Genomic DNA, 24,496 nt, shown 5'->3' with positions numbered 1-24,496 from the left:
GGCTTAATTAGTGCTATTTTTTCTAGACTCTTTCAGCTCTGGTTTGTTTAGGAAGTCCTTTCTGTATCATCATATTCTCAAACATGCTGACTTACAATGCATATCATTGATAATTAAGAATGAGTTTCTCTGAATAAGGAATTGACAAACAGAAGGGTATTTTGAGCATTAACATCCTAAATCAACATTTCCATTTTCTGAGGATGTTTCTCCAGGAGTAGTTATTGTTGAAATGGAAAATGGGCTCTGAAAGATTTCTTTTGGGAAACACAATGGCCTACCCTTAAACTTCCCCACTTCTTGCTAAAATCTGATTTAATTAATAAATTATAGATCTTCAAATATGAGAAAAATAATTGTATGGGACAGGATTAGGTGGGTTTTTTTTTTAAGGTTTATTTATTTATTTATTTATTTGTCAGAGAGAGAGAGCGAGCGCGAGCAGGCAGAGTGGCAGGCAGAGGCAGCGAGAGAAGCAGGTTCCCTGCCGAGCATGGAGCCCCATGCAGAACTCGATCCCAGGACCCTGGGGTCATGACCTGAGCCAAAGGCAGCGGAAATTGCAAAACTGTTTTTATAAAATAGAAGTACAGGGATCAGAAATCAACGGTATTAAAATGACATGAAGGGGCACCTGGGTGGCTCAGTGGGTTAAAGCTTCTGCCTTCGGCTCAGGTCATGATCTCAGGATCCTGGGATAGCGCCCTGCATCGGGCTCTCTGCTCAGCGGGGAGCCTGCTTCCCCCTCTCTCTGCCTGCCTCTCTGCCTGCTTGTGATCTCTGTCTGTCAAATAAAGAAATAAAATCTTTTAAAAAATAAATGAATAAAATGACATGAAGATCTGATCAAACTGTATACTTACTACCTCTCTTTCCACATGTGAAAATTCTACCTCAGTTTTTAAGTTCAGAATTTAAAAAAAGATCTGAAGGATAGTTAATGGAGATAAAGTTAGGAAGGTCAAACTTACGATGTAGCCTAGGTTTGTGGTTAAAATTAATATGGAGAATTACTAGTGACATATTGTTTCCTGAAAGATCTGAGTAAAGAAGAATCAAGAATCTTTGGACACTGGCTAAGGGATAAGATTGAAAAGGAAATAGCAAAGATGTACTACTAAGACAACAAGGAAATCTGATAGAAAATGAGGTGTTCTATTGGGGAGGGTATGTGCTATGGTGAGTGCTGTGAAGTGTGTAAACCTGGCGATTCACAGACCTGTACCCCTGGGGCTAATAATACATTATATGTTTATTAAAAATTTAAAAATTATAAAAAAAGAAAGAAAATGAGGTGTCCTTATGGAGAATTTCAGTGAAGAAGGTCTTTCGATGATGTAGTTAGGAACAGTGGGTGGCGAGGGAAACAGTGGAGCTCTAAGTAGGCAAAGGTGCAATGGAAGGAAAATGTGTGGATGAAGAAAAGAGAAGTGTTGTTAACATCTTTGGGCAGGTGTTTTTTTTTTTTTCTTAGAGCTTTTTTTTTTATAACTGTATTTTAAGATTTTATTTATTTGACAGACAGAGATCACAAGTAGGCAGAGAGAGAGAGGTGGAAGCAGGGTCCCTGCTGAGCAGAGAGCCCTATGCGGGGCTTGATCCCAGGACCCTGAGATCATGACCTGAGCCAAAGGCAGAGGCTTTAACCCACTGAGCCACCCAGGTGCCCCATGGGCAGGTGTGTTTTGTATGTAAATGCCTTTGTCGTAATAAAAGGGCAAATGTTGAGAAAAGAATGAAAAAGTAAATAGTTTTTTAGCATTTGTTTTTATTTTTAATTGAAGTGTAGTTGGCATATAAGATTATGTTAGTTTCAGGTGTCCAACATAGTGATTTCACAATTCTTACAATATGAGACTCTCAGCTCAGCACAGTAAGTACAGTTACCATTTGTGGCATACAAAGCTATTACAATAGTATCGACTATATTTCTCCTGCTGTGCTTTGTATCCCCGTGACTTATTTATTTTATAACTGCAAGTTTGTACCTCTTAGTATTTTTTATAACTCAGATTGGGATACTAGACAGGAGTTTCATCATCTAATGTTTTGTTTTGGATGTTTCTGTTGATGCTTTATTCTCAATGACTAATTAGGGCAAGGGGTAGAAAGCTTGTGTTAGTAAAGAACTGTTTATAACATGGGATAGCAGTTTATGGTAGTGTGGTTGTCTAAATACTAGTTCCCAAAGATATCAGAATCCTAATCCCCATGGATTTGTGTCACCTTACCTTGTTACCTTACATTACCATATATGATAAAAGGGACTTTGCAGATGGGACTAAATAAAGGATCTTGATATGGAAAGTTACACCTTAAATTCAGTCACAGGGTCTTTCTAAGAGGGAGGTAGGGGCTCAGGAGTAGTAGTAGATTTGGCTCTGGAAGCTAGAGGTTGGAGTGATGCCAAATAGCGTCATGAACCAAGGAATGTAGGAAACTTCTGGAAGCTGGAAAAGGCAAGGAAACAAACAGATTCTCCCCTAGAGCATCCAGAAGGAACAGCCCTGCGAACACCTTAATTTTAGCCCAGTGAATCAGATTTCAGACTTTTGACCTCCAGCACAGTAAGAGAAGAAATTTGCATTGATTTAAGCTACTAAATTTGTTACAGCAGCAGTGGAAACATAACAGGTAGTAATTTAGAGATAGGACCAAGTGTAACTGACTTTTACAATGAATGACTGTGAGATTTCCTTCAACTGTAAGCTTTGAAAATGCCACAAATTTTCAAAAATTCTGGTCCCGTCTTGTTATGTTCTGTGGGTTGACAAATTCATTTTAGTTTCCAACGTTAGGAAACTTGGATATGGACTTGATTTGAGGCGGTAATGAAAAACTCAGTTCAGTCTCCTGCTGTGCATTTTCACCCCTCATACAGAACACTTCCACTTCTGGCACTTCTCGTCACTGAAGGTGTGGGGTTCTTCCCCCCTACACCAAGCGGTTCTCCACAATACCAGCCTGGTGTCCTACAAGGTAATTCAATTCTGACACCATCCACTGGAAGATAGTGCCAGATCCCACAGGTTAAGGGTTCAGTCTGACAAAACCGTCCCCCACTTCAGATGCCAGTTGCAAGTAGTAGGTCCCCAGGTTACCCATGATTTTTGTCTGCCATGGCTACCAGTTGGAACTTCCCATGACTCTCTCCTCAGGTTCGATTTTCTAGAAGGGCTCACAGAACTCAGGAAGCATACAGGTTTACTGGTTTGTCAAAAGATAGGATAAAGGATACACATAAACAGCCAGATAAAGAGATAGGGAGGGGGGCGCCTGGGTGGCTCAGTGGGTTAAAGCCTCTGCCTTTGGCTCGGGTCATGGTCCCAGGGTCTTGGGATCAAGCCCCACATCGGGCTCTCTGCTTAGTGGGGAGCCTGCTTCCTCCTCTCTCTCTCTCTGCCTGCCTCTCTGCCTACTTGTGATCTCTGCCTACTTTGTCAAATTAAAAAAAAAAAAAAAAGATAGGGAGGGTCTTGACCCAGGAGTTTCTGTCCTTGGAGAGTTGGTGTGTGTCACCCACCTGGTGTTGGGTGTGTTCCGCACACTGGCTCACTGAACCCTGTACTATTGGGATATTTACGGAGGCTTTCTCACATAATTGTGATCAATTATTAACTCCCTCTCCAGCCCCTCTCTAGAGAAGTGGGATGTGGAGGGAGGGTGGTGGGGCTGAAAGCTTGAAGCTTCAAATCATGGCTTGATCTTTCTGGTGACCATCCCCCATCCAGGAGCCCTCCAGGTGCCTTCCTACTGTTTCTTCATTAGAACAAAAGATGCTCTTAGTGCTCTTATCACTAAGAATTTTCAAGGGCTTTAGGAGTCCTGTGTCAGGAGCCAGGGCCAGAGACCAATTATAGACATGTCTTATCTCATAGAGGCCATCTTTGTTGTGTATGGTTTTATAGAAAAATGCTTTCCACATTAATACCCTCATCTGATCTTTCTAATAAGGGTTTTATTAACCATTTTACAAATGAGGAAGCTGAGCCTTGGTGAGATAAGTCAATGGCCCAAAGTCAGTGGAGAGTCAGAACTCCCTCTGCCTGTCTTATGAAAATCCAAAGCCAGTGTTCTCTCTGGGGACCCATAGCTCCCTGTTGGACCTGTGAGTCTCTATCTGGGGACCTCATTGTATTGAGAAAGCAGTGATGATGTGATGAAAATTTCATAGAACTATATTCTTTCCTGAGAAAAGGAAAGGTGGAAAATATTTACTTATTAATTTTTAGAGAGAAAGAGAGAGCACACAGGAATGAGGGGGGAGGGGCAGGGGGAAGCGGCAGAGAGAGAATCTCAGGCAGACTCCCCACTGAGCACAGAACCCGACCCGAGGCTCCATCTCAGGACCCTGAGATCCTGACCTGAGTCTAAATCAAGAGTCGGACACTTAAATCAGCTGAGCCACCCAGGCACCCCAGAAGTGTCATCTCTTACCATTTCCTTGCTGTCCTGGGTTTCAGTTGTCTTGGTTTCAGTCATAGTTTATTTTAATAATACTGAATTTAATTATTACATATTAAATTTATCATCAAAATAAAATGATTTATTTTAATTAATAATATTTTAAATATACAATCATATAGTATTTTTGCTCCATGGAGGAGAAGAGAAAAATGAGATTTGATTAGTTCTAGGTTTTCACTGTTAACCCTCGTGTCATTTGTCCTCAGAATGGAGCCTGTGTTTTTGTTCTGATTCTTCCTTTAGGCACAGCTTTCATCACCCTTTCCGTTATCTACAGCATTTCTCCCTGGCCTCCCTGTTCTCATTTTGCCTTCCCAGCTGTGTGCTTACGGGTTCATGTCACTGTTGTTTATTCATCCTTGGTTCTGCGCCCTCCCTTCCATCTCTTTCATATGCCCTTTAAAACCTCATCTCCTTGAAGAACTAACTCCCCGTCCAGCCTTGTTCTGTTCTTCGGGCGGCTCTTCTCTTCCCTCCTTGAGATCATTGTGGTTGTTTAGCTGGTGAAGGCTTCTTGGAAAACTCCTATTATAAAGAGAACCTTCATGTAAAATGTCAGACCATGGTATGGGCTAATACTCAGGGACAGCAGATTTCTGTTACTTATCATGTGAAGAACGTGTTCAAGTAAATGTATTCACAGAAGCTCTCATCCACATACACGAGCAGGAGAACTGAAACATGAAAACAAGATGAAAAGGCGAAAGCTTCAAGTAGAACAAATGACTTCATAGTGTTTGGAAAGTTTTAGACTCTGAAAGAAAATATCTTAAATTATGCTTCTACTTTAATTTTTTTTCCTTGCAAAAAAAAAAAAAAGAATTGCCTATTGCCTTTGCTTTTTTTTTTTTTAAATGGAATATATCTGAAGAATATATTCACTGAAGTGTGAGTGCTGAGTCAAAAGTCATACACATCTAAAATTTTAATAGATACTAATAAATAACCATTCAAAAAGAAGTTGTACTAGCTTACATAGAATTTCTTCCCCCCCACCCACACACTCCAGAACTGATTACTATTGGTTTTAAATTTTTGCCACTTTGTTAGGTAAAATATGGTATCTTGTTTTTTATTTGCTTTTCTTTCATTACTGAGGGGAATTGGCATCGTTTTATATGAATATTAGCTATTTATTTTTATTTTGCCTATGGGTTTTTGTGGAGTTTGTTTTTTGTTTTGTTTTGTTTTTTTTTGGCTTACAGAAGTGTTTACATTTCTCTAGTTAGATCATCCATTTTTTCTTAATAATTTCTGCATTTTATGTCTTACTTAGAAATTAGGGTAATCAGGGGTGCCTGCATGGCTCAGTCAGTTACTATTCGAACCTTGATTTTGGCTCAGGTCATGATCACTGTGTTGTGGGATTGAGCCCTTCATCGGGCTCCCTACTCAGTGGGGAGTCTGCTTGGGATTCTCTCTCCTACTCCCTTTGCCCCTCCCCCCATTCCAGGACACATATTCTCTCTCTAAAATAAATAAATAAATCTTAAAAAAAGACATTTCAGTGATCAGAAATTTGCCAAATTTAACAAATTAAAATATAAGACACCAGTTAAATTTTAATTTCTTTTTTCTTTTTCTAAAGATTGTATTTATTTGTTTGACAGAGAACGACACAATGAGAGAGGGAACACAAGTACAGGGAGTAGGAGGGGGGGAGAAGCAGGCTTCCTGCCAAGCAGGGAACCCGATGCAGGGCTGGATCCCAGGACCCTGAGCTGAAAGCAGATAGTTAATGACTGAGCCACCTAGGCATCCTAAATTTTAATTTCTGATAGAGAGTGAACAATTTCTTAGTACAAGTAAGTCCAATAGAATATTTGGGATGCACTTAAACCCCAAAAAAATTCATTAGAAAAACTTTTTTTCTCATTCCAAAGTTATTTTTCAAAATACAGGTGTTCTTCTAGAGTACTCATGGTTTGTTTTTTACCATGAGTGTTCTTGATGTGTCTGGATTTTCTGTTTTCTGTTTCTTTTCTTTTTAAAATTTCTTTTTCTCTTTCTTTCTTTCTTTCGATGGGCAGAATAAGATGGGGAGCATATGTTTTTTTTTCCCTTCAAATGACCAGTATTGTCCCAACACAATTTATTGAATAATCCATCTTTCCCACACTGATTTAAACGGTATTGGTAAAAGAAGTAAATAAACAAATTAAAATGATGCTGGATTGTCACTTTAAAATTGAAACTACAAAGTAGGTACACAAAGTGAGAACTATAATGAGAATTATCTTTGTCTCAAATAGAAGAATCTAGATTTCTTCTTTTCTCTAGTATATTTTTCCTTAAAGTCCAGATGTCAGCCATTTGGCCAGAAAACACTTGTAGCCCTATGTGAAATAAATAACTTCCCTGGTAACTCAGTTACACCACAGACCAGACCACCCTAAAGAACAGTAATACTTTTCTATTTATTTATTTATTTATTTATTTATTTGACAGACAGAGATCACAAGTAGGCAGAGAGGCAGAGAGAGAGGGGGAAGCCGGCTCCCTGCTGAGCAGAGAGCCCGATGTGGGGCTCAATCCCAGGACCCTGAGATCATGACCTGAGCCGAGGGCAGAGGCTTTAACCCGCTGAGCCACCCAGGCACCCCAGTAATACTTTTCTTAAGAAAAGTTCACAGGAATTGCTGAAATTATAAAATGCTTCACTTCTCCCGTGAGATCAGCCAACCAAAAGTCATGCTCTCCAGCATTCTTGGTCACCGATGCAGGTGACTTCCTGAGCAGCCGGTGGAGGCTGGTTGAAGAGGAAAGGGATTTAATATAAACTGAATGCTGTTTCTTAGATCTAATCTCAAAGAATATCTAGATAGCTTAAAAATTCTCTTTCCATTTTTTTTCCAATGGGAGAAAGGACTTATAATTAATAAAACCTTTTTCTACCAAGCTGCTTCAGAATAAGACAGATTCATTAGTTTGCCTTTTTTTTTTTTTTTTAAGACAAAACGTTATTGGCATTTTCTTGGTTTTCGGGTCTTGACAATAACCCCTCTTTCTTTCTGAGAATTCAGGAGATATCCTCAGGCAAGGACTTCCCTGTATGTTCCTGACTTCACGGTTCTTAGAATCAGGTTGGGAAAAAGACGTATATAAAAAATAGTTACCACACAGTGTGACTGAAACCTTTTTTTTTTTTTTAAAGATTTTATTTATTTATTTGACAGACAGAGACCACAAGTAGGCAGAGAGGCAGAGAGAGAGGGGGAAGCCGGCTCCCTGCTGAGCAGAGAACCCAATGCGGGGCTCCATCACTGGACCCTGGGATCATGACCTGAGCTGAAGGCAGAGGCTTTAACCCACTGAGCCACCCAGGCACCCCGTGACAGGGGTGCCTGGTCCCTTAAAGGAAGTTGTTCCTCTGGGAGCCCAGGGCCACAGTGGTTTCCTGGAGCCTCCGCTTTACAAGACCTGGATTGAGACAAATTCCTTGTCTGGTCTGCACCTGTAAGGACAACCATCTTAACCAGTCAGAAGACATTTGCTAAGCCCAACCACCAGAGTAATTTAATGTAGTTAAATGATGGCTTGGGGGATAGATTTAAGGGGTAACTCCTGTTTGTGTCCCTAATCAAGTGATTGGTATGACTGGATTTTTAAAAAATATTTATTTATTTATTTGACAGAGAGAGAGCAAGAAGGAGAGGGAGAAGCAGACTCCCCACTTAGCAGGGAGCCTGATACGGGTCCCAATCCCAGGACCCTGGGATCATGACCTGAGCTGAAGGCAGCCGCTTAACCGACTGAGCCACCCAGGTGCCCCTGGATTTTTTTCTTGATGCACATATTAGAATTGAAAGGAATCATTTGCTTATTAAACCTATTCTCTTTCTCAACGCTGCCACCTTTGAGCCTACCACTCATTATAAGACTGGAAGGCTGACTACCAATGGCACAGGAGGCTGAGGGGGAACAAAGGTATCTGTGCCAAAAGAAATTATAATTTGATCAAGGGAATTTCCTGCAACTCCAGCCAGCCAGTCTTAGATGGTAGAAGATACTTGCAAATAATACATCCCTGCCAACATTTTAAAATCATTTCTGAGTTATGAGCCCCCATTTGTAATGATAATCATTATTACCACCCCTTACTGGATAAATACTTGCTATGAAGCAGTCATCTGCCTAAGCCCTCTGCATACTTTCTCTCATTGACTCCTCAGGACTACCCTGTAAGGTAGAGGTTATTAGCGCCACTTCACAGTTGAAAAAATTAAGACATGGGATTAAGTATTTCTCTCTTTCTTTTTGGTTGAAGTATTTTTCCTAAAGTCATGCAGTTAGCAAGTTGTAAGCCCCATATTTAAACCCAGGTTTGTCTAACTCAAGTTCATGTTCTGAAACCCTGCCCTACACTTGCAAGGCTACTCAGGACTTACCATCGGGGGGGACTTCCTATTTATAATTAATTCAACCCTTTATTGCTCCAAAATAACACACCTGCCAGTTTACTGTGCATCCCGCCAAAGCCAAATGCACATTTTTCTCTCTAGAAACTGCAGGTCTGAGGCTTGATTTAATTCCCTCCGAGAAGAATAGGCAAGCTTGAGGAACAACCCAAACAATTAAATATTACAACTCTAAGTTCACCTAACTGGAGAAAAGAGTTCAGAAAATGTAAGGGTATTAATAACCTTTATAGATCTAGAAGCAGCCTTTTACCCATAGATAGGAACCATCTGTGGAGCAAAGCTATGATGTTGATACAATACTTTGCAAGCTTTTAGAAGCCCTTATCACAATATCATTGCTGAAATCGAGTGGGCAAAAATGGGCTCATGATAGAACTAATCATCACAAAGAATACTGCAAAGGATCTCTATGTTCTGGTCTTTGTATCCCCACTGTAATTGATAGCATAACTTGATACAACTTTCAGATTAGCTGTTCATGAGTCTTCCTGTGGCCATATAAGAAGACAAGCATACTTTTCTCTTGCCAAGGTTTTAAAATTGCTTCAAACACAACTAAACACATTGGCTAATTACTCTCAATAAGGATAGCTTTGTGCCAAAACCGAGAATTCAGTGTTTCTATCAGCCAATCTTTAGTGTCTTTTGGTAGGAAAAAAAAAAAAAGAAACTTTTGAAATCCTTTAAAAATCATCAATCAGTAGATTGAGTCATAATTCAGTCCCCTTCCAGAAATCCCACAGAGTCTTGCTGAAAATTAAAATATTTAGTGATACCCACACCAAGGTTTTTCTAGTTCAGAGGTCACTGTCAGCAATTCCTGCCTGAAAACCTTCCATGCCATGGTTGCCTCTTACGTGTGGTGTTTCAATTAAATATCTGTTGAGATACATTTGAGACTTCAGAGAAAAACCGTCAAAGGCTGTCTGAAACCTAGCTCCAAGGAGATAAAATTACCTGGGAATGAGTGCATGTCAGGTTTTTGGTTTTCATTATAAAATACCATTTTGTCACTTCCGTGTCAGGAATCTAACCTGACAATAGACTTCCCTTCAACCAGTAAGGTAGAATGCTTGTCATTGATTTCACTTGAACGATCGGCTCTTCAGTTATGTCAAAAACCAAGCTGATACATTTGATATTCAAGAAGTATTAAGGTCGGGGCGCCTGGGTGGCTCAGTAAGCCTCTGCCTTCAGCTCAGGTCATGATCTCGGGGTCCTGGGATCAAGCTCCACATCGGGCTCCCTGCTCGGCGGGGAGCCTGCTTCCTCCTCTCTCTCTCTCTCTCTCTCTCTCTCTCTCTGCCTGCCTCTCTGCCTACTTGTGATCTCTGTCTGTCAAATAAATAAGTAAAATCTTAAAAAAAAAAAAAAAAAAGAAGAAGGAGCATTAAGGTCAGTAATTCCCAGATGTGAGTAACTATTAGCATCGCCTGGAAAACTGTTTAAAACCTCAGTCTGGGGACACAGACTGACTCTTGATTTCCGCTCAGGTCATGATCTCAGGGTCTTCGGATCAAGCCTCAGGTTGGGCTCCATGCTCAGTGTGGAGTCTGCTTGTCCCTTTCCCTCTGCTCCAGCCCCTCCCCGCACAACTTGTTTTCTCCCACTCAAATAAATAAATAAAATCTTTAAAAGCAAAAAAACCCCACCTCAGTCTGATTCAGTAGACCTGAGACTTTGGAATTAGTATTATAAAAACTCCTCACATGATTTCATTAGCCAGCTTCATAAAGCTGCTCTTAGACTTTCAGATGTGTTACACAAATTACTTTATGTAAAAATGCACACCATCGCATTTAGGAAGGTAGCCCTAGTAAAAAGTTTGTTCTGATGAATTGGCATGCTTCCCTTTTTTATCTAATGGCAGCCGTGTAAGACATCGCTGTCCTTTTTCCCTTGGGGACGGGGATGCTCAGAGGTGAGTTCTGCTTACACTTAAGGTAGCCTTGGACTTCTGTTTTGTTTTGTTTTCTCATCCTGATTACACTGTATTAGCTCTTTACTGTTGGTTGAAGAGTTTTATTTTACTTAATTCTTTTGTTTTTATTATCTATTTAAGATTCTTTTTAAAAGTAGGTCATGTTATAAATAATAGACGATGTTTAGAGCAGGAATAGAGAGGACCTATTCAAAAGGTTTGGAGGATGAAATCATGACATTTTTTATGTCATCTGACTATGTTGCTCTACCAGAGGCCTGGCATGTTGGACTGACATTATGCCTGCAGAATTGCATTATGACTGGATATGATGAAGCCTTTGTAGACTTTAAGATTTCCACAAAATACGCAAGCACAAAGTCCTGTAATGATGTAATATATTCTTTCTCATAGAAATATGGATGAAGCTGACAACTAAAAAAGTTTCCAAAGTTTATTGAATACATGATATGTAAATATAGATAATTGCTACTACTCTAAGAAGGTCTAAAGAGTGTTCTAAAGATTGATAGATTTAGCAAGATAAAATAAATTAGAAACATGAAAAAATAAGGGGTCTGGCTGGCACAAAAAAGTTGTATAATCTTGCTAAGGCAAGCCAAAATTTGAACTTTCTAGCAGCCTATATAAAAAGGAAAATTCTCTGCTCAGATAAGCAAAAAGTTGTTGTAATAGATCTAAAAAGATTTCTACTTTTGGAACATACTGGTGGCTCAGTTGGTTAAGTGGCTGACTCTTAGTTTTGGCTGAGGTCATGGTCTTAGGGTTATGAAATCAGCATGTGTGCGTACTCTCTCTTTCTCTAAATAAATCTTAAAAAAAAGATTTCTACTTTCTATAGGATCTTATTGAGAAAATACTTGGAAGGAGATCATCTTTTCTATTCGCTGGTACAGTTATCATTATGGGATACTAGTAACTTACTATGCAGTTCAGATTTTAACATGAACTTTGAGATACATTGAAGAAATTTTCCATCCCATTAAGAAAAGGGGTCACCATTTTCTCTCCCTGTCAGCCAACAGAACAGGTATTGAGAGTTGGAAGAAATCTTATCTGGTGAGACAAAGTCAAAGGGAATGTATTTTTTATATTTAGGGTGATATACACCCAATCTTTGTCTTTATTATCTGGTACATTGCTGTTAATCTGTGGGGTGCCTTCTACTTCCTACCCTACCCCATTTACTCCCCGCCCCTTCTCTCCTCCTGTCTTAGCCCAGGACAACTTTATGGTTGCATCTTCTTCCCAAAAGTATGTGGAGGCCAAGAAAATAACCTGGACACAAGACTTAATCAGACAGTTTCAGAAATAGCCAGCTAAGTAGCTTTTTATGTTTCACTCCAGTTTTTTGTTTTTTTTTTGGACTATTCAAGCTTTACACAGTGCCTCCTAAACCTGATTATGTATTGGAATTCCCCAGGAGTTTCTCAAAACTGCAGCTGTCTGGATCCCACAACCTCATTTTCTGATGCAGTCAACCAGGACTTGAAATTCAGGAAGTTGCATTACAAAAAACATCAGAAGTGGTTCAAAGTTGAGAAAAGCTGGCCAAGGGGCAAATAGTACAGGTTTAAAAAGTCACACAGATAGGGTTTCAAAACACTGTGTTATTATTTTATGTTGTGTAATCTTGAGTAAACTCATCTTTCTTTGCCTCAGTTTCTTTGACTGTAACATGACAATTAAAAAATTTTCCATCATAGGGTTATTTTAAGGATCAAGTGAGATTAAATGTCCTACCAGAGCACCTGGAGGATAGCAAGGACTTAATAAATGCTAACTATTTAATAATATACCTACAATATACTTTCAAACCTCGACTCAGGGTAGGGCCAACCCTAAGGAAAGTATTTCTAAGAGTACTCACAACACTTTCTCTTGTTTTATGATACTTGTACCCACCCACCCCCGATTTAAAAGTGCTTTCCATTAGTGTTTCCACATATCCCAAAATAAATCCCATGTTTACTTTTTTGAAGCCCTCAAATACAGAGTGATCACACTCTTTTTTTTGTATACTGCCTACCTCCTCATCACCATCCTGATTAGACTCCATATGATATGCAGATCTCATCAGGCCATTTATCCAGTTTGCCAAATACTGCAAGAGTAATTTTTTTAGAGACTGGGGGAGGGGCAAAAGGAGAGGGAGAGAGAATCTTAAGCAGGCTCCATGCTGAGCATGGAGCCCAACACAGGGCTCGATCTCAAGACCCTGAGATCAAGACCTGAGCTGAAATTAGGAGTCAGATGCTTAACCTGCTGAGCCATCCAAACACCCTGAAAATAGTAATTTTTCAAAAAGTTCCACTTTAGTCCTACCATTGTAGAATTATGGAAAACTGAATTCTAAAAGCAGAGCTGCCTGATCAAATTGGAGGAAACTTAGGTAGGGGAGTGCTTTAAATTAAGACACTGAAGTCCTAGTTTGAATGAACCAGACTTTAATTGTGTCACAAAGATCAATTTAGAGATAATCTCGGTAAATCCTATTAACTGAATAATGAAGTGAAGTATTCCTGTGCAGAGAAATCCATTTTTCCTGCGGGGAGGAAAAACTATTCCCTCCACCCTTCTCAGATTCATAGTCTGGGACTCTGTAAATTAGACTGATAAAAGACAGGTTAACAAGAGAAAAACAGACATTTATTAACAAGTGCATTTTGGGTCCACGTGGAAGCTCTCAGTGATGCCAAACTCAGAGAGGTCGTTAGAACTCGGGTGATGGGCATTAAGGAGGTCACGTGTGGTTATGAGCCCCGGGTGTTATACGCAACTAATGAATCGTTGAACACTACATCAAAAACTAACGATGTACTCTGTCAGTTAACATAATAATAAAAAAATTAATTATAAAAAGGAACTGGGCTTACGTAACATCTTTTTTGTTGTTGTTGTTCATCTTTTATTTTTATTTATTTATTTTTTTTAATTAAATTTTTTATTTATTTTCAGCGTAACAGTATTCATTGTTTTTTCACCATACCCAGTGCTCCATGCAATCTGTGCCCTCCCTAATACCCACCACCTGGTTCGCCCACCCTCCCACCCCGCCTCTTCAAAACCCTCAGGTTGTTTTTCAGAGTCCATAGTCTCTCATGGTTCACCTCCCCTTCCACTTTCCCTCAACTCCCTTCTCCTTTCCCTCTACCCTTGTCCTCTATATTATTTGTTATGCTCCACCAATAAGTGAAACCATATGATACTTGACTTTCTCTGTTTGACTTATTTCACTCAGCATAATCTCTTCCAGTCCTGTCCATGTTGCTACAAAAGTTGGGTATTCGTCCTTTCTGATGGAGGCATAATACTCCATAGTGTATATGGACCACATCTTCCTTATCCATTCATCCGTTGAAGGGCATCTTGGTTCTTTCCACAGTTTGGCGACCGTGGCCATTGCTGCTATAAACATTGGGGTACAGATGGCCCTTCTTTTCACTACATCTGTATCTTTGGGGTAAATACCCAGCAGTGCAATTGCAGGGTCATAGGGAAGCTCTATTTTTAATTTCCTGAGGAATCTCCACACTGTTCTCCAAAGTGGCTGCACCAACTTGCATTCCCACCAACAGTGTAAGAGGGTTCCCCTTTCTCCACATCCTCTCCAACACACGTTGTTTCCTGTCTTGCTAATTTTGGCCATTCTAACTGGTGTAAGGTGGTATCTCAATGTGGTTTTGATTTGAATCTCCCTGATGGCTAGTGATGATGAACATTTTTTCATGTGTCTGGTAGCCATTTGTATGTCTTCATTGGAGAAGTGTCTGTTCATATCTTCTGCCCATTTTTTAATATGATTATCTGTTTTGTGTGTGTTGAGTTTGAGGAGTTCTTTATAGATCTTGGATATCAACCTTTTATCTGTACTGTCATTTGCAAATATCTTCTCCCATTCCGTGGGTTGCCTCTTTGTTTTGATAACTGTTTCTTTTGCTATGCAGAAGCTTTTGATCTTGATGAAGTCCCAAAAGTTCATCTTTGCCTTTGTTTCCTTTGCCTTTGGAGACATATCTTGAAAGAAGTTGCTGTGGCTGATATCAAAGAGGTTACTCCCTATGTTCTCCTCGAGGATTCTGATGGATTCCTGTCTCACGTTGAGGTCTTTTATCCATTTTGAGTTTATCTTTGTGTACGGTGTAAGAGAATGGTCAAGTTTCATTCTTCTACATATAGCTTCATATATCCCTATACATAAAGTATAGGGATAGAGGGAACATTCCTGAACTTCATCAAATCTATCTGTGAAAAACCCACAGCAAATATCATCCTCAATGGGAAAAAGCTTGCAGCCTTCCCATTGAGATCAGGAACACGACAAGGATGCCCACTCTCACCACTCTTGTTCAACATAGTATTAGAAGTCCTAGCAACAGCAATCAGACAACAAAGAGAAATAAAAGGTATCCAAATTGGCGAGGAAGAAGTCAAACTCTCTCTTTTCGCAGATGACCTGATTCTTTATATGGAAAACCCGAAAGACTCCACCCCCAAACTACTAGAACTCATACAGCAATTCAGTAATGTAGCAGGATACAAAGTCAATGTCCAGAAATCAGTGGCTTTCTTATACACTAACAATGAAAATACAGAAAGGCAAATTAGAGAATCGATTCCATTTACTATAGCACCAAAAACCATAAGATACCTCGGAATAAACCTAACCAAAGAGGTTAAAGATCTGTACTCGAGGAACTACAGAACACTCCTAAAAGAAATTGAAGAAGACACAAAAAGATGGAAGACCATTCCATGCTCTTGGATGGGAAGAATAAACATCGTTAAAATGTCTATACTGCCCAGAGCAATCTATACTTTTAATGCCATTCCGATCAAAATTCCACCAGTATTTTTCAAAGAGCTGGAGCAAATAATACTAAAATTTGTATGGAATCAGAAGAGACCCCGAGTTGCTAAGGAAATGTTGAAAAACAAAAATAAAACTGGTGGCATCACGTTACCTGATTTCAAGCTTTACTACAAAGCTGTGATCACCAAGACAGCATGGTACTGGCATAAAAACAGACACATGGACCAGTGGAACAGAGTAGAGAGCCCAGATATGGACCCTCAACTCTATGGTCAAACAATCTTTGACAAAACAGGAAAAAATATCCAGTGGAAAAAAGACAGTCTCTTCAATAAATGGTGCTGGGAAAACTGGACAGCTATATGTAGAAGAATGAAACTTACGTAACATCTTTAAGGAAAAGATGTACATTTCTGGAGAAATGACAAGACTGAGGAAAAGGATTTTGAGTTTCTAGGGCAGCAAATCATAGGAAGGTAAACATATGGTGGGAACTAATGGAAGGTAAGAGCTAGTTAGAAAAGTTTGTTATATAGTTTATCTGATGCCATTTCTGGACTGATTGAGGTCTAGAATTGTCTCTGATGATTAACTTTTGTCCTTCCTGGAAGAGAGAGGAAGAGGAACACCTTTAAAAATTTCTGTCCCGCTTTTAGGCAAATAGGAGAGCTTTTCCTTTCCTTTTCTTTTCTTTGTTCTTTTCCTCTTCTTTTTTCTTTTCTTTTTTTCTTTCTCTTCCTCTCTTTCTTTCTTTTTAGATTTATTTTAGAGAGAGAATGAAAGTCGGGGAAGGGGCAGAGAGAGGGGGATAAGCAGACTCCTGGCTGAGCACGGAGCCCAGTGCAGGGCTCCATTTTAGGACCGTGAGATCATGACATGAACCAAAAGCAAGAGTTAGCCACTTAACTGACTGAGCCGCCCAGTCGCCTTGAAAGCTTTTCTTGTATCTTCTCAGTTGTCTTCAGCTCAAAATATTCCTTATGGCAAAGGGGCACATTCTGCCAGCCTTCCTTCGCATTGAAGGATAAAATGGGGAAATCTTAGAACTCTATAAATTGGAAACAGACATTAATTATTTTGAAAGAAATGTGAGCATTTTTATATAATATCTCTGCCTCAAAGAATGCTTTTGAAGCTATTACACATTCAGCATAGCTATCTCAAGTGAATCATGTTTTGTCATTTGAAATATTAAAATAAAATTTTGCCTCAAGTGCTTTTAAAGCAGGTGGAATGCCAAGAAGTTTCTACATAAAACAAATATCTGGGTCCAGCATTTTCTGTTATTTTCACTCCTTCTTTCCTTTTTTAATTAAATGTTTCAGTGAATACGCATAGTGATTCAACCACTCTCATCCATCCACGCTTATCTATTTTCCTGACTCAACTGTATGATATTGTGGTAAAGGATTCAATATCAATACTAGAAAAGGAACACAAAAGAGGATACTCACTGAAGTATTTTACTGGAAAATTAACTGCAAAACACTTACGGAAATTATATGCAAATTAATTAAAATAGTGTTAAGAATACAAGTACCCCCTCTTTTTTTTTTTTTTTTTTTTTTACCATTTTAACCATTTGTAAGTGTACAGTTCTCTGGTATTAAGTACATTCACATTATTGCGCACCCTTGACATTAAGAACGAAGGGGAGAAGAATGGAGGGTAGGCAGGAAGGGAGGGAGGAAGGCTATCCCTAGACAACTTTTTAAAAAATTAGTAATAGTACAGTTTATTTTCTATTTGAGTATAGCTGACATATGCTTTACATTAGTTTCAGATGTGCAATACAGTGATTCAAAACTCTATACATTATGCTTTGCTCACCACAAGTATAGCTCCCATCTGTCCCCATACAACACTATCACAATACCATTGACTATATCCCTTCTGCTATGCCTTTCATTCCCGTGCCTTTGTTCATTCCCTAACTGGAAGTCTATACCACCTACTCCCCTTTACCCATTTTGCTCATCCTTCCTGCCCCTCCCCTCTGGCAACCATCAGTTTGATTTCTGTGTTTGTAGGCCTGATTTTGTTTATGCTTTTTTTTGTTTTATAGATTCCAGATATAAATGAAATCATATAGTATTTGTCTTTGTCTCACTTATTTCACTTAGCATAAAACCCATCCGCGTTGTTGCAAGTGGTAAGATCTCATATATTTTATGGCTGTATAATATTGTGTGTGTGTGTGTGTGTGTGTGTGTATAAATATTGTGTTGAATTCTTCATATAATTTGTATAAGTTCTTTATACATTTTGGATATTAAGCCCTATTGAATATGCCATTTGAAAATATCTTCTTCCATTCAGTATTTTGCTTTTCTGTTTTGTTGATGGCTTCTTTTGCAAAAAGCTTTTTATTTTGATGTAGTCAAAGCAATCTTAAGAAATCCAGAATAAAGCTGGAAGTATCGCGATTCCAGATATCGGGATGTGTGCTATACTACAAAGCTATACTAATCAAAACTGTTTGGTACTGGCTCAATAATAGACACGTGGGTCAATGGAAGAGAACAGAGAGGCCAGAAGTAATCTTATTGTCAATTAATCTATGGCAAAAGAGGCAATATGCAATGAGAAAAAGTCTCTTCAATAAATAGTGCTGGGAAACCTGGACAGCTACATGCCAAAGAAGGAAACCGGACCCTTTTCTTACACCATACACAAAAATGAACTCGAAATGGAGTAAAGACCCAAATGTGACTTCTGAAACCAAGACCCCTTTTACTCTACTTTGCACACTTGGGTTGAAGCAGCTGACAGTCTTGAGTTCTCCCAGCTGGGAAAAGAACTGCGGCAGGGTCAGAGGTTGGGACTTCAAAGACTATAAAATATGACCCCAACTATATTGTACCCCAACTATATTTGGACCTAGAGCTTGAAGTTTCTTGAAATTTTGCATGATAACAAGCTGCAATAGGGACAGTTTCCCATCATCAAGAGCAAGTGGTTATTTAGCAACATCTCTCAGTAGAATAATGGGCAATGACGAAGTCAAGGGCCTTACAAGAGAAAACGAAGTTGTATTAATATATATCACAAATGAATGATAGTACAAGTCTTGAAGACAGTGGGGTTGCTACAGGAATTCAGAAAAATGAGTAACTTCTGCAAGCTGGGTTGCTTTTGGCTTAACTGTCACAATGGCTCTGCATTCATTTAGTATGGATTTTAATTGAAATCATATGAAATAGGGGCACCTGGGTGGCTCAGTGGGTTAAAGCTTCTGCCTTCAGCTCAGGTCATGATCCCCGGGTCCTGGGATTGAGCCCCGCATCCAGCTCTCTGCTCGGCAGGGAGCCTGCTTCCGCCCCCCTCTCTCTGCCTGCCTCTCTGCCTACTTGTGATCTCTGTCAAATAAATAAATAAAATCTTTTTAAAAAAATCATATGAAATAAGATATCTGTAAAAGTATGGGCAAAATCTGAAATGATGCACAAAAAAGGCAAAGATTTTGTAATTTCAAAGTGAATCTGCGAAACTGTTTTTGTCAGTGCCACGTGATGGCTGCATTATAGGTAGAAGAGAAATACCCAACATTCTTTGTCAGTCTTCTGGAAGAATAGGTTTTGCATTATGACAGTGATGATTAGTGAGAGCTCTTCAAGAGTGCATTTCTTTGCTAAATGCACTGCCCTTGTACTCTAAAGCTTCTGATGTTCTTGAGGGCCACCGGACTAATCATTCCACATCATCTTCTCCTTGCCTGGAGGAAGCACTGCTGCTCTAGTATAATAGAATAAACCTTCCTGGGGATGACATGGAAATGTCTTGCAAAAAGTAAACCTTTTGTATGAAGGCTGAATTCCCAGGCTCTCCCTCTAATGGCTGAAGATGAGAGCTCCTGCTTATGGAATGCCTGTCATCTTCACTCTCTGAGAAGGAGACCGGTGCTGGAATTGGAAATAGAGCCCTGCATTGATAAGATAGAAATACATTGCTAAGACTTTGCAAAATTTATTAAGAAAGTGGTCAGTGGTTTAAAATGAGGGCTAATCCTCACCCCCCACAGACGCATGGAAACATGCATTAAATCTAACCATTCACTTGTCTGTTCATTAATAAAAACCTTCCCATAAAGGAACCGAGTTGACCTGAAGGCTACACAATAGATCTTCCTGATGAGATTCAAACAGTGACTTTCACTGACTATTTTTTGTGAATTATAATCATTTGGGTCCTGCCGAGGTCTAATTTGGGTTTGAGAGTGTCAGTCCACAAGTAACTGATTCATGCCACTTTGACCAGCAGACATTAAAGGGTGAGTGAGAAAATGGATATGTTCAGCAACTTAGAATGGAGGAAAATAATAACGTAAAAGATAACGTAATATAATAACGTAAAAGATTTGCTACACTTTTGACCTTTTGCAACGTGTAAATTATCTCATAAAATAATATGTGAATTTACACCCATGGCTTGATTCAAGACCTCCGAACTTTCTGTCATGGATCTGAACCTCAAAGTACAGTATTTATAGCCAGAGTGAGGTCTTCACTTTCGGTGATGATTGTTCCCTTTGGGCTAGAAAGAAAGTTGGGCTCCAGGTTGCAGAGTTATGCCGTGCCAAGGCAGTTGACCCCTCTTTCTTTCTTTCCCATTCTCCGCTGTCTTGCAGACCAGATGATGTGCTCCTGCATCGCACGCATGATGAGATTGTCCTCCTGCATTGCTTCCTCTGGCCCGTGGTGACATTTGTGGTGGGTGTTCTCATTGTGGTCCTGACCATCTGCGCCAAGAGCCTGGCAGTGAAAGCAGAAGCCATGAAAAAGCGCAAGTTCTCGTAGAGGGGAGAAGGCTCGCGGGAAGCAAAGCCCAGAAGCTGCACCCATCGGCACGCATCTCCCTGCAGAGCCTGCTTCCTGGCGCAGGAGATGGAAGGGGCTCTGCGAGGTCTCCGAGAGGCTCCTGCCTCGACGGCAGCGCAAACAGGCACAGCTGGAAGACTCGGGACCGCATAGATTGTATGCCGTGTGTCGTAGAGGTGGCTAAGGGGTCAGGCTCTCAACCTAGTGGAGTCACCATTTCAGAAAACTCTATAAGAAGTTAATTTTCTTGGGAAAGTAACAGTATATAATTGTACAGTGTAGTATACAAACCATTATGATTTATGCTGCCTAAAAATATTAAAACAGAGTGGTCCGTGGTTTGTTTTTTGTTTTGTTTTGTATTTCCTTTTTTATGCTTGGAACACCAGGGTTTAAAAAAAGGGTCTCGTGAGCTTCATTTGATTCTGCTAGATTCAGCTTGTACTTAGAGATAAGGAACCCCGCACAAGTCTTGACCTCACAATACGATCCCCACTTTCCACTGTTAAAGACTACCTTTTGACTCCTGCTTGAAAAACGAGAAGTGCACTGTCAACTCGGTCTTCAGTCATTTCCGTGACTCTTCATCAAGGGATCCTCAAAGATTGGGAAAAACCTCTCCTCCAACACTTGCCTTTGGCTCCCCATTATTTGTCACCCGATTATTTCTTGAGAGGGAGACGATTCTGAACAAGGTCTTTCCTAGCTCTGTGCTCCTTTAGTCCCGTGTCCCTGTTGTGTTTGATGGATTTTTCTCTCGGCGCAGCCGAATGTACATGATGTGAAGGACACTTACTTTTCAGCTGCTGTTTTTGTTCCTTTCTTCTTTGAGGCCAGAAAAAAATATTCAAAATCCGTTCAAGTATTTTGTTTTTATTTTCTTTGTTCTCGCCCTTGATGTTGTCAGTATTAAAACAAGAATGTCACTGCAGTAGGGTCAGTTGGCTTGGCTGGACCCGGAGACTTACCCCAGTGCCGCCTCTGCCATCCCTGAGCTTCTTGCTCCTTTCTCAGAAATTCATGGGGGAGACCATACTGCTTTCCATCTGTCCATAAACTCAGATTCCAAACATCAGTCCCAGGTCTCTGTGAATATCACACCAACCCAAGTATTCACCAGGTAGAATCAAACCTCTGTTTAGAGGAGAGGTCCATTTTTAGTGAAGGAACAACTGACAGCCTGATTTCTTTTTGCTTTCTTCTCTTAGTCTTCAAACATGCTTCTGTTAGAATAAAGGCAACTTAAGGACAGCACTTGCTCAGGGCTCTAAGAAAGACATATTAGTGGGATGACAATCTCCTGACTTTTCATTCACATCCTGCTGTTTCCTTAATTTTAGAATACAAGTCACTGAGAGCGCCCTAGTCTCCTATGGAAGGGTGTTGGATGAGTATGATCCTTTTTTCTAACCTAGTGTTACAAGCTGACCTGTGAAAAAGGCCTTGAGCACGCTGTCGATGATGACCTTTCAGGTGGCTCCGGTCCCTTGACTTCAGTGCCGGCTTTCTCTTGCAGCGTCCCCGTTGTCTTAGCAACACCGTGAGCCCTTAGGAAACACTATTACTTAAGAACGGGAACCTGAGAATATCATCATCTTTGCACCACATAGTGGGAGAGGAAGTCTACTCTAGCCATTATACCTTAATCCAATAACCTCTGATTAAATAATTACAGAGAATAGATCAAAATAGTGCAGGGATATATGTGATGTGTTGGGAAAAAGGGAAATTGATGTCTACTGATCTGAGTTTTCATGTATCAGTGTGAACACTCATAGGTTTATGTTAATGAAGGCTTCTTTTGACTCAAGGAGTATACATACCTATATCCTGTATGTTGGCTTTTGGAAAAGAGGAGAAACACGCTGAATTCCTGAGGCCACCTATAGCTTTAAGGTCTTACTTGCTTCTAGCTAGTTACATTTGAGTCTCTTTATACTTGTCCTTAAAGGTAAAATCCAGAGGAATAAGGAAAGGCCATTTTTAAGATCAGAAAAAGGTCAAGAAGCCTGACTTCTTAATGTTTTAATTTTTTTTTTTGTACAAGTGAGGAAATGGTCGAAGCTGCTGTCACAGAGACCCCAAAATATGGTGGCTCGTGGAAGAAGTTCTTTCTTCCCCACACAGCAGTCCAGAGGTGGCAGGAAAGTCCAGGGCGGGTTGGGCAGCTCCGTTTCAGACGGTAATGGAGGGCCTCAGGATTCATCTATCTTGCTGTTCTTTTATTACCAAGGCTGGTGTTCACTCCACGGTCAAAATTGGCTCAAAGAATCACACCCACTTTGCAGCCTGGGAAAGAGAGGAAGTTGGGAGCAAGCTATTTCTTTTTAAGGAAATTTCACCCATCACTTTCGCTCACAGTTATTCGTAAGTACTTACCACATAGCTATACCTAGCTTCAAGGGAGACGGGGACATATTCTCTTGCGCTAGATGGGCATATGTTCCACTAAATCTCCAGGGGAAGAGTTCTGTTTCTAAAAGGAAAGGGGAAGAAAGACCACTAAACATTTTGTTTGTTTATTTATTTATTCATTTATATGAGAGAGAGAAGCAATTCTACAACCGAGAGGAGGGGCTGAGGGAGAAACAGACACCCCACCCAGCAGGGAGGCCGATGCAGGGCTTGATCCCAGGACCCTGAGATCATGACCTGAGCCGAAGACAGATGCTTAAGTGACTGAGCCACCCAGGCACCCAAGACTACTAAAGTAAAGGATAGGAATGATGGTTAGTTGTCAATGCCCCACACCATGATGAAAGCCTGAGTAGGGCTTACAAAGATCCTTCGCCCCAGCAGGAGATAAGGTCCTTGGTTAAACCTTGAATCTGCGCTCTTGGAAAAACTTGTCCTTTGTCCTCTGGGGTCCCGGTTCGACCTCTAGGAAATTCTTGCCCATCAAACTCACATCCACATCAGAAACTTTTGGGGTTTATCACAGCTTTTTCAGGCTCCTGCTGCTGGTGCATACTAGAGTTCCTTAGGTATTGAACAATCGTAGGCTTATATTGACCAGGATTGTAATTTATTTGGCTGTGATAAAGAGGTTGACTCCATTTTTTAATGTCTGACTGCCGACGGCTCTCGTGCCTCCTTATACCTCCTACCCTCTATGTTCCACTTCTGGGCAAGCTGCTTAGAAAGGCTGGAGGCCTTCTTCTTTGGCCCAGTGGGAAGTTCAGACCACACAAGCCTGGCCTGAAAGCAGGAACCCTTTCTCCAGCCTCACACCCTAAGAACGATAAAAGCCCAACCAGTCAATTCATTTTTTGGACCTGGGTGGAGACTGCCCTGCTTTCCCCCAAAACACGTGAATAATAAACCTTTTCGTACCCTCTCGATGTGTGTGTGATTATTAGTCTTGACATCCAAACCAAATTTTGGATTAGCGGGTTCATCTCAGGGGTGCCCACAACATAAGTGATCAAATTTCATCAGAAATACAGTAGGTTTCTGTTCAATTTTCTTCCAGTTAGTTCATGTGTAATAACCACACCCAAATCTGCTCTTGTTAATAGTTCTTAAGCCAACAGCATTTTAGTCTCTGGTTGTACTTCTAATCCTCAGTTTAATGGCAAGCACCTTGAGGCTTTCTGGAACGAGTTGAGGTGGGTCTGCCACGCCCTTTATCTGATCCCTTCTGTTGAGCTACTGCCATTGCCTGGCCAGTGTTAGTTAATGGAGATCCTTGAGAAAGGTTCTGCACGATAATTTCCTGCTGTTTGGGGTCCAGAAGCCGTGGGCTGCAGGATGTAGGCACAACTCCTATAACAAAGCTGTGTCACCCTCCTTGTAGACTAGTTCTTCTTGTCTCACTCAACTATTTTCCTTGGTACTTTACTAAAAGACAGCCAGAAGCTGCCAATGCATCTCATCACTGCTTTTTCCTTATCACCTTTCCCATTGCTGTGGGCCTGCCTCCTGAGTTGCTGCGGGTGACCAGTTTGCCCAATGTTTGATCAGAGCATAACAAGTGTCTCTAGTTTTCCATCCAGCAGTCTCTGTTTTCTCGCTCCTACCTGCTTGGCAACAATGC

General features: G+C 40.4%; 1 protein-coding gene across 1 annotated transcript in view; it reads left to right on the top strand.

Annotated features, from left to right (window-relative positions):
- KCNMB4 (potassium calcium-activated channel subfamily M regulatory beta subunit 4) overlaps positions 1 to 20,801 on the top strand; it is a 61,962-nt gene extending 41,161 nt beyond the window's left edge. Inside the window, exon 3 of the mRNA XM_080811583.1 lies at positions 20,271 to 20,801. Within this exon, the coding sequence (XP_080667709.1) occupies positions 20,271 to 20,439 (169 nt within the window). The 3' untranslated portion in view covers positions 20,440 to 20,801. The remainder of the gene's footprint in view (positions 1 to 20,270) is intronic.
- The last annotated feature ends 3,695 nt before the right edge of the window (positions 20,802 to 24,496 follow it).

This window comes from Martes martes (assembly GCF_963455335.1).
Source record: "Martes martes genome assembly, chromosome: 8".
Taxonomy (NCBI): Eukaryota; Metazoa; Chordata; class Mammalia; order Carnivora; family Mustelidae; genus Martes; species Martes martes.
This window is presented reverse-complemented; position numbering and strand designations above follow the sequence as displayed.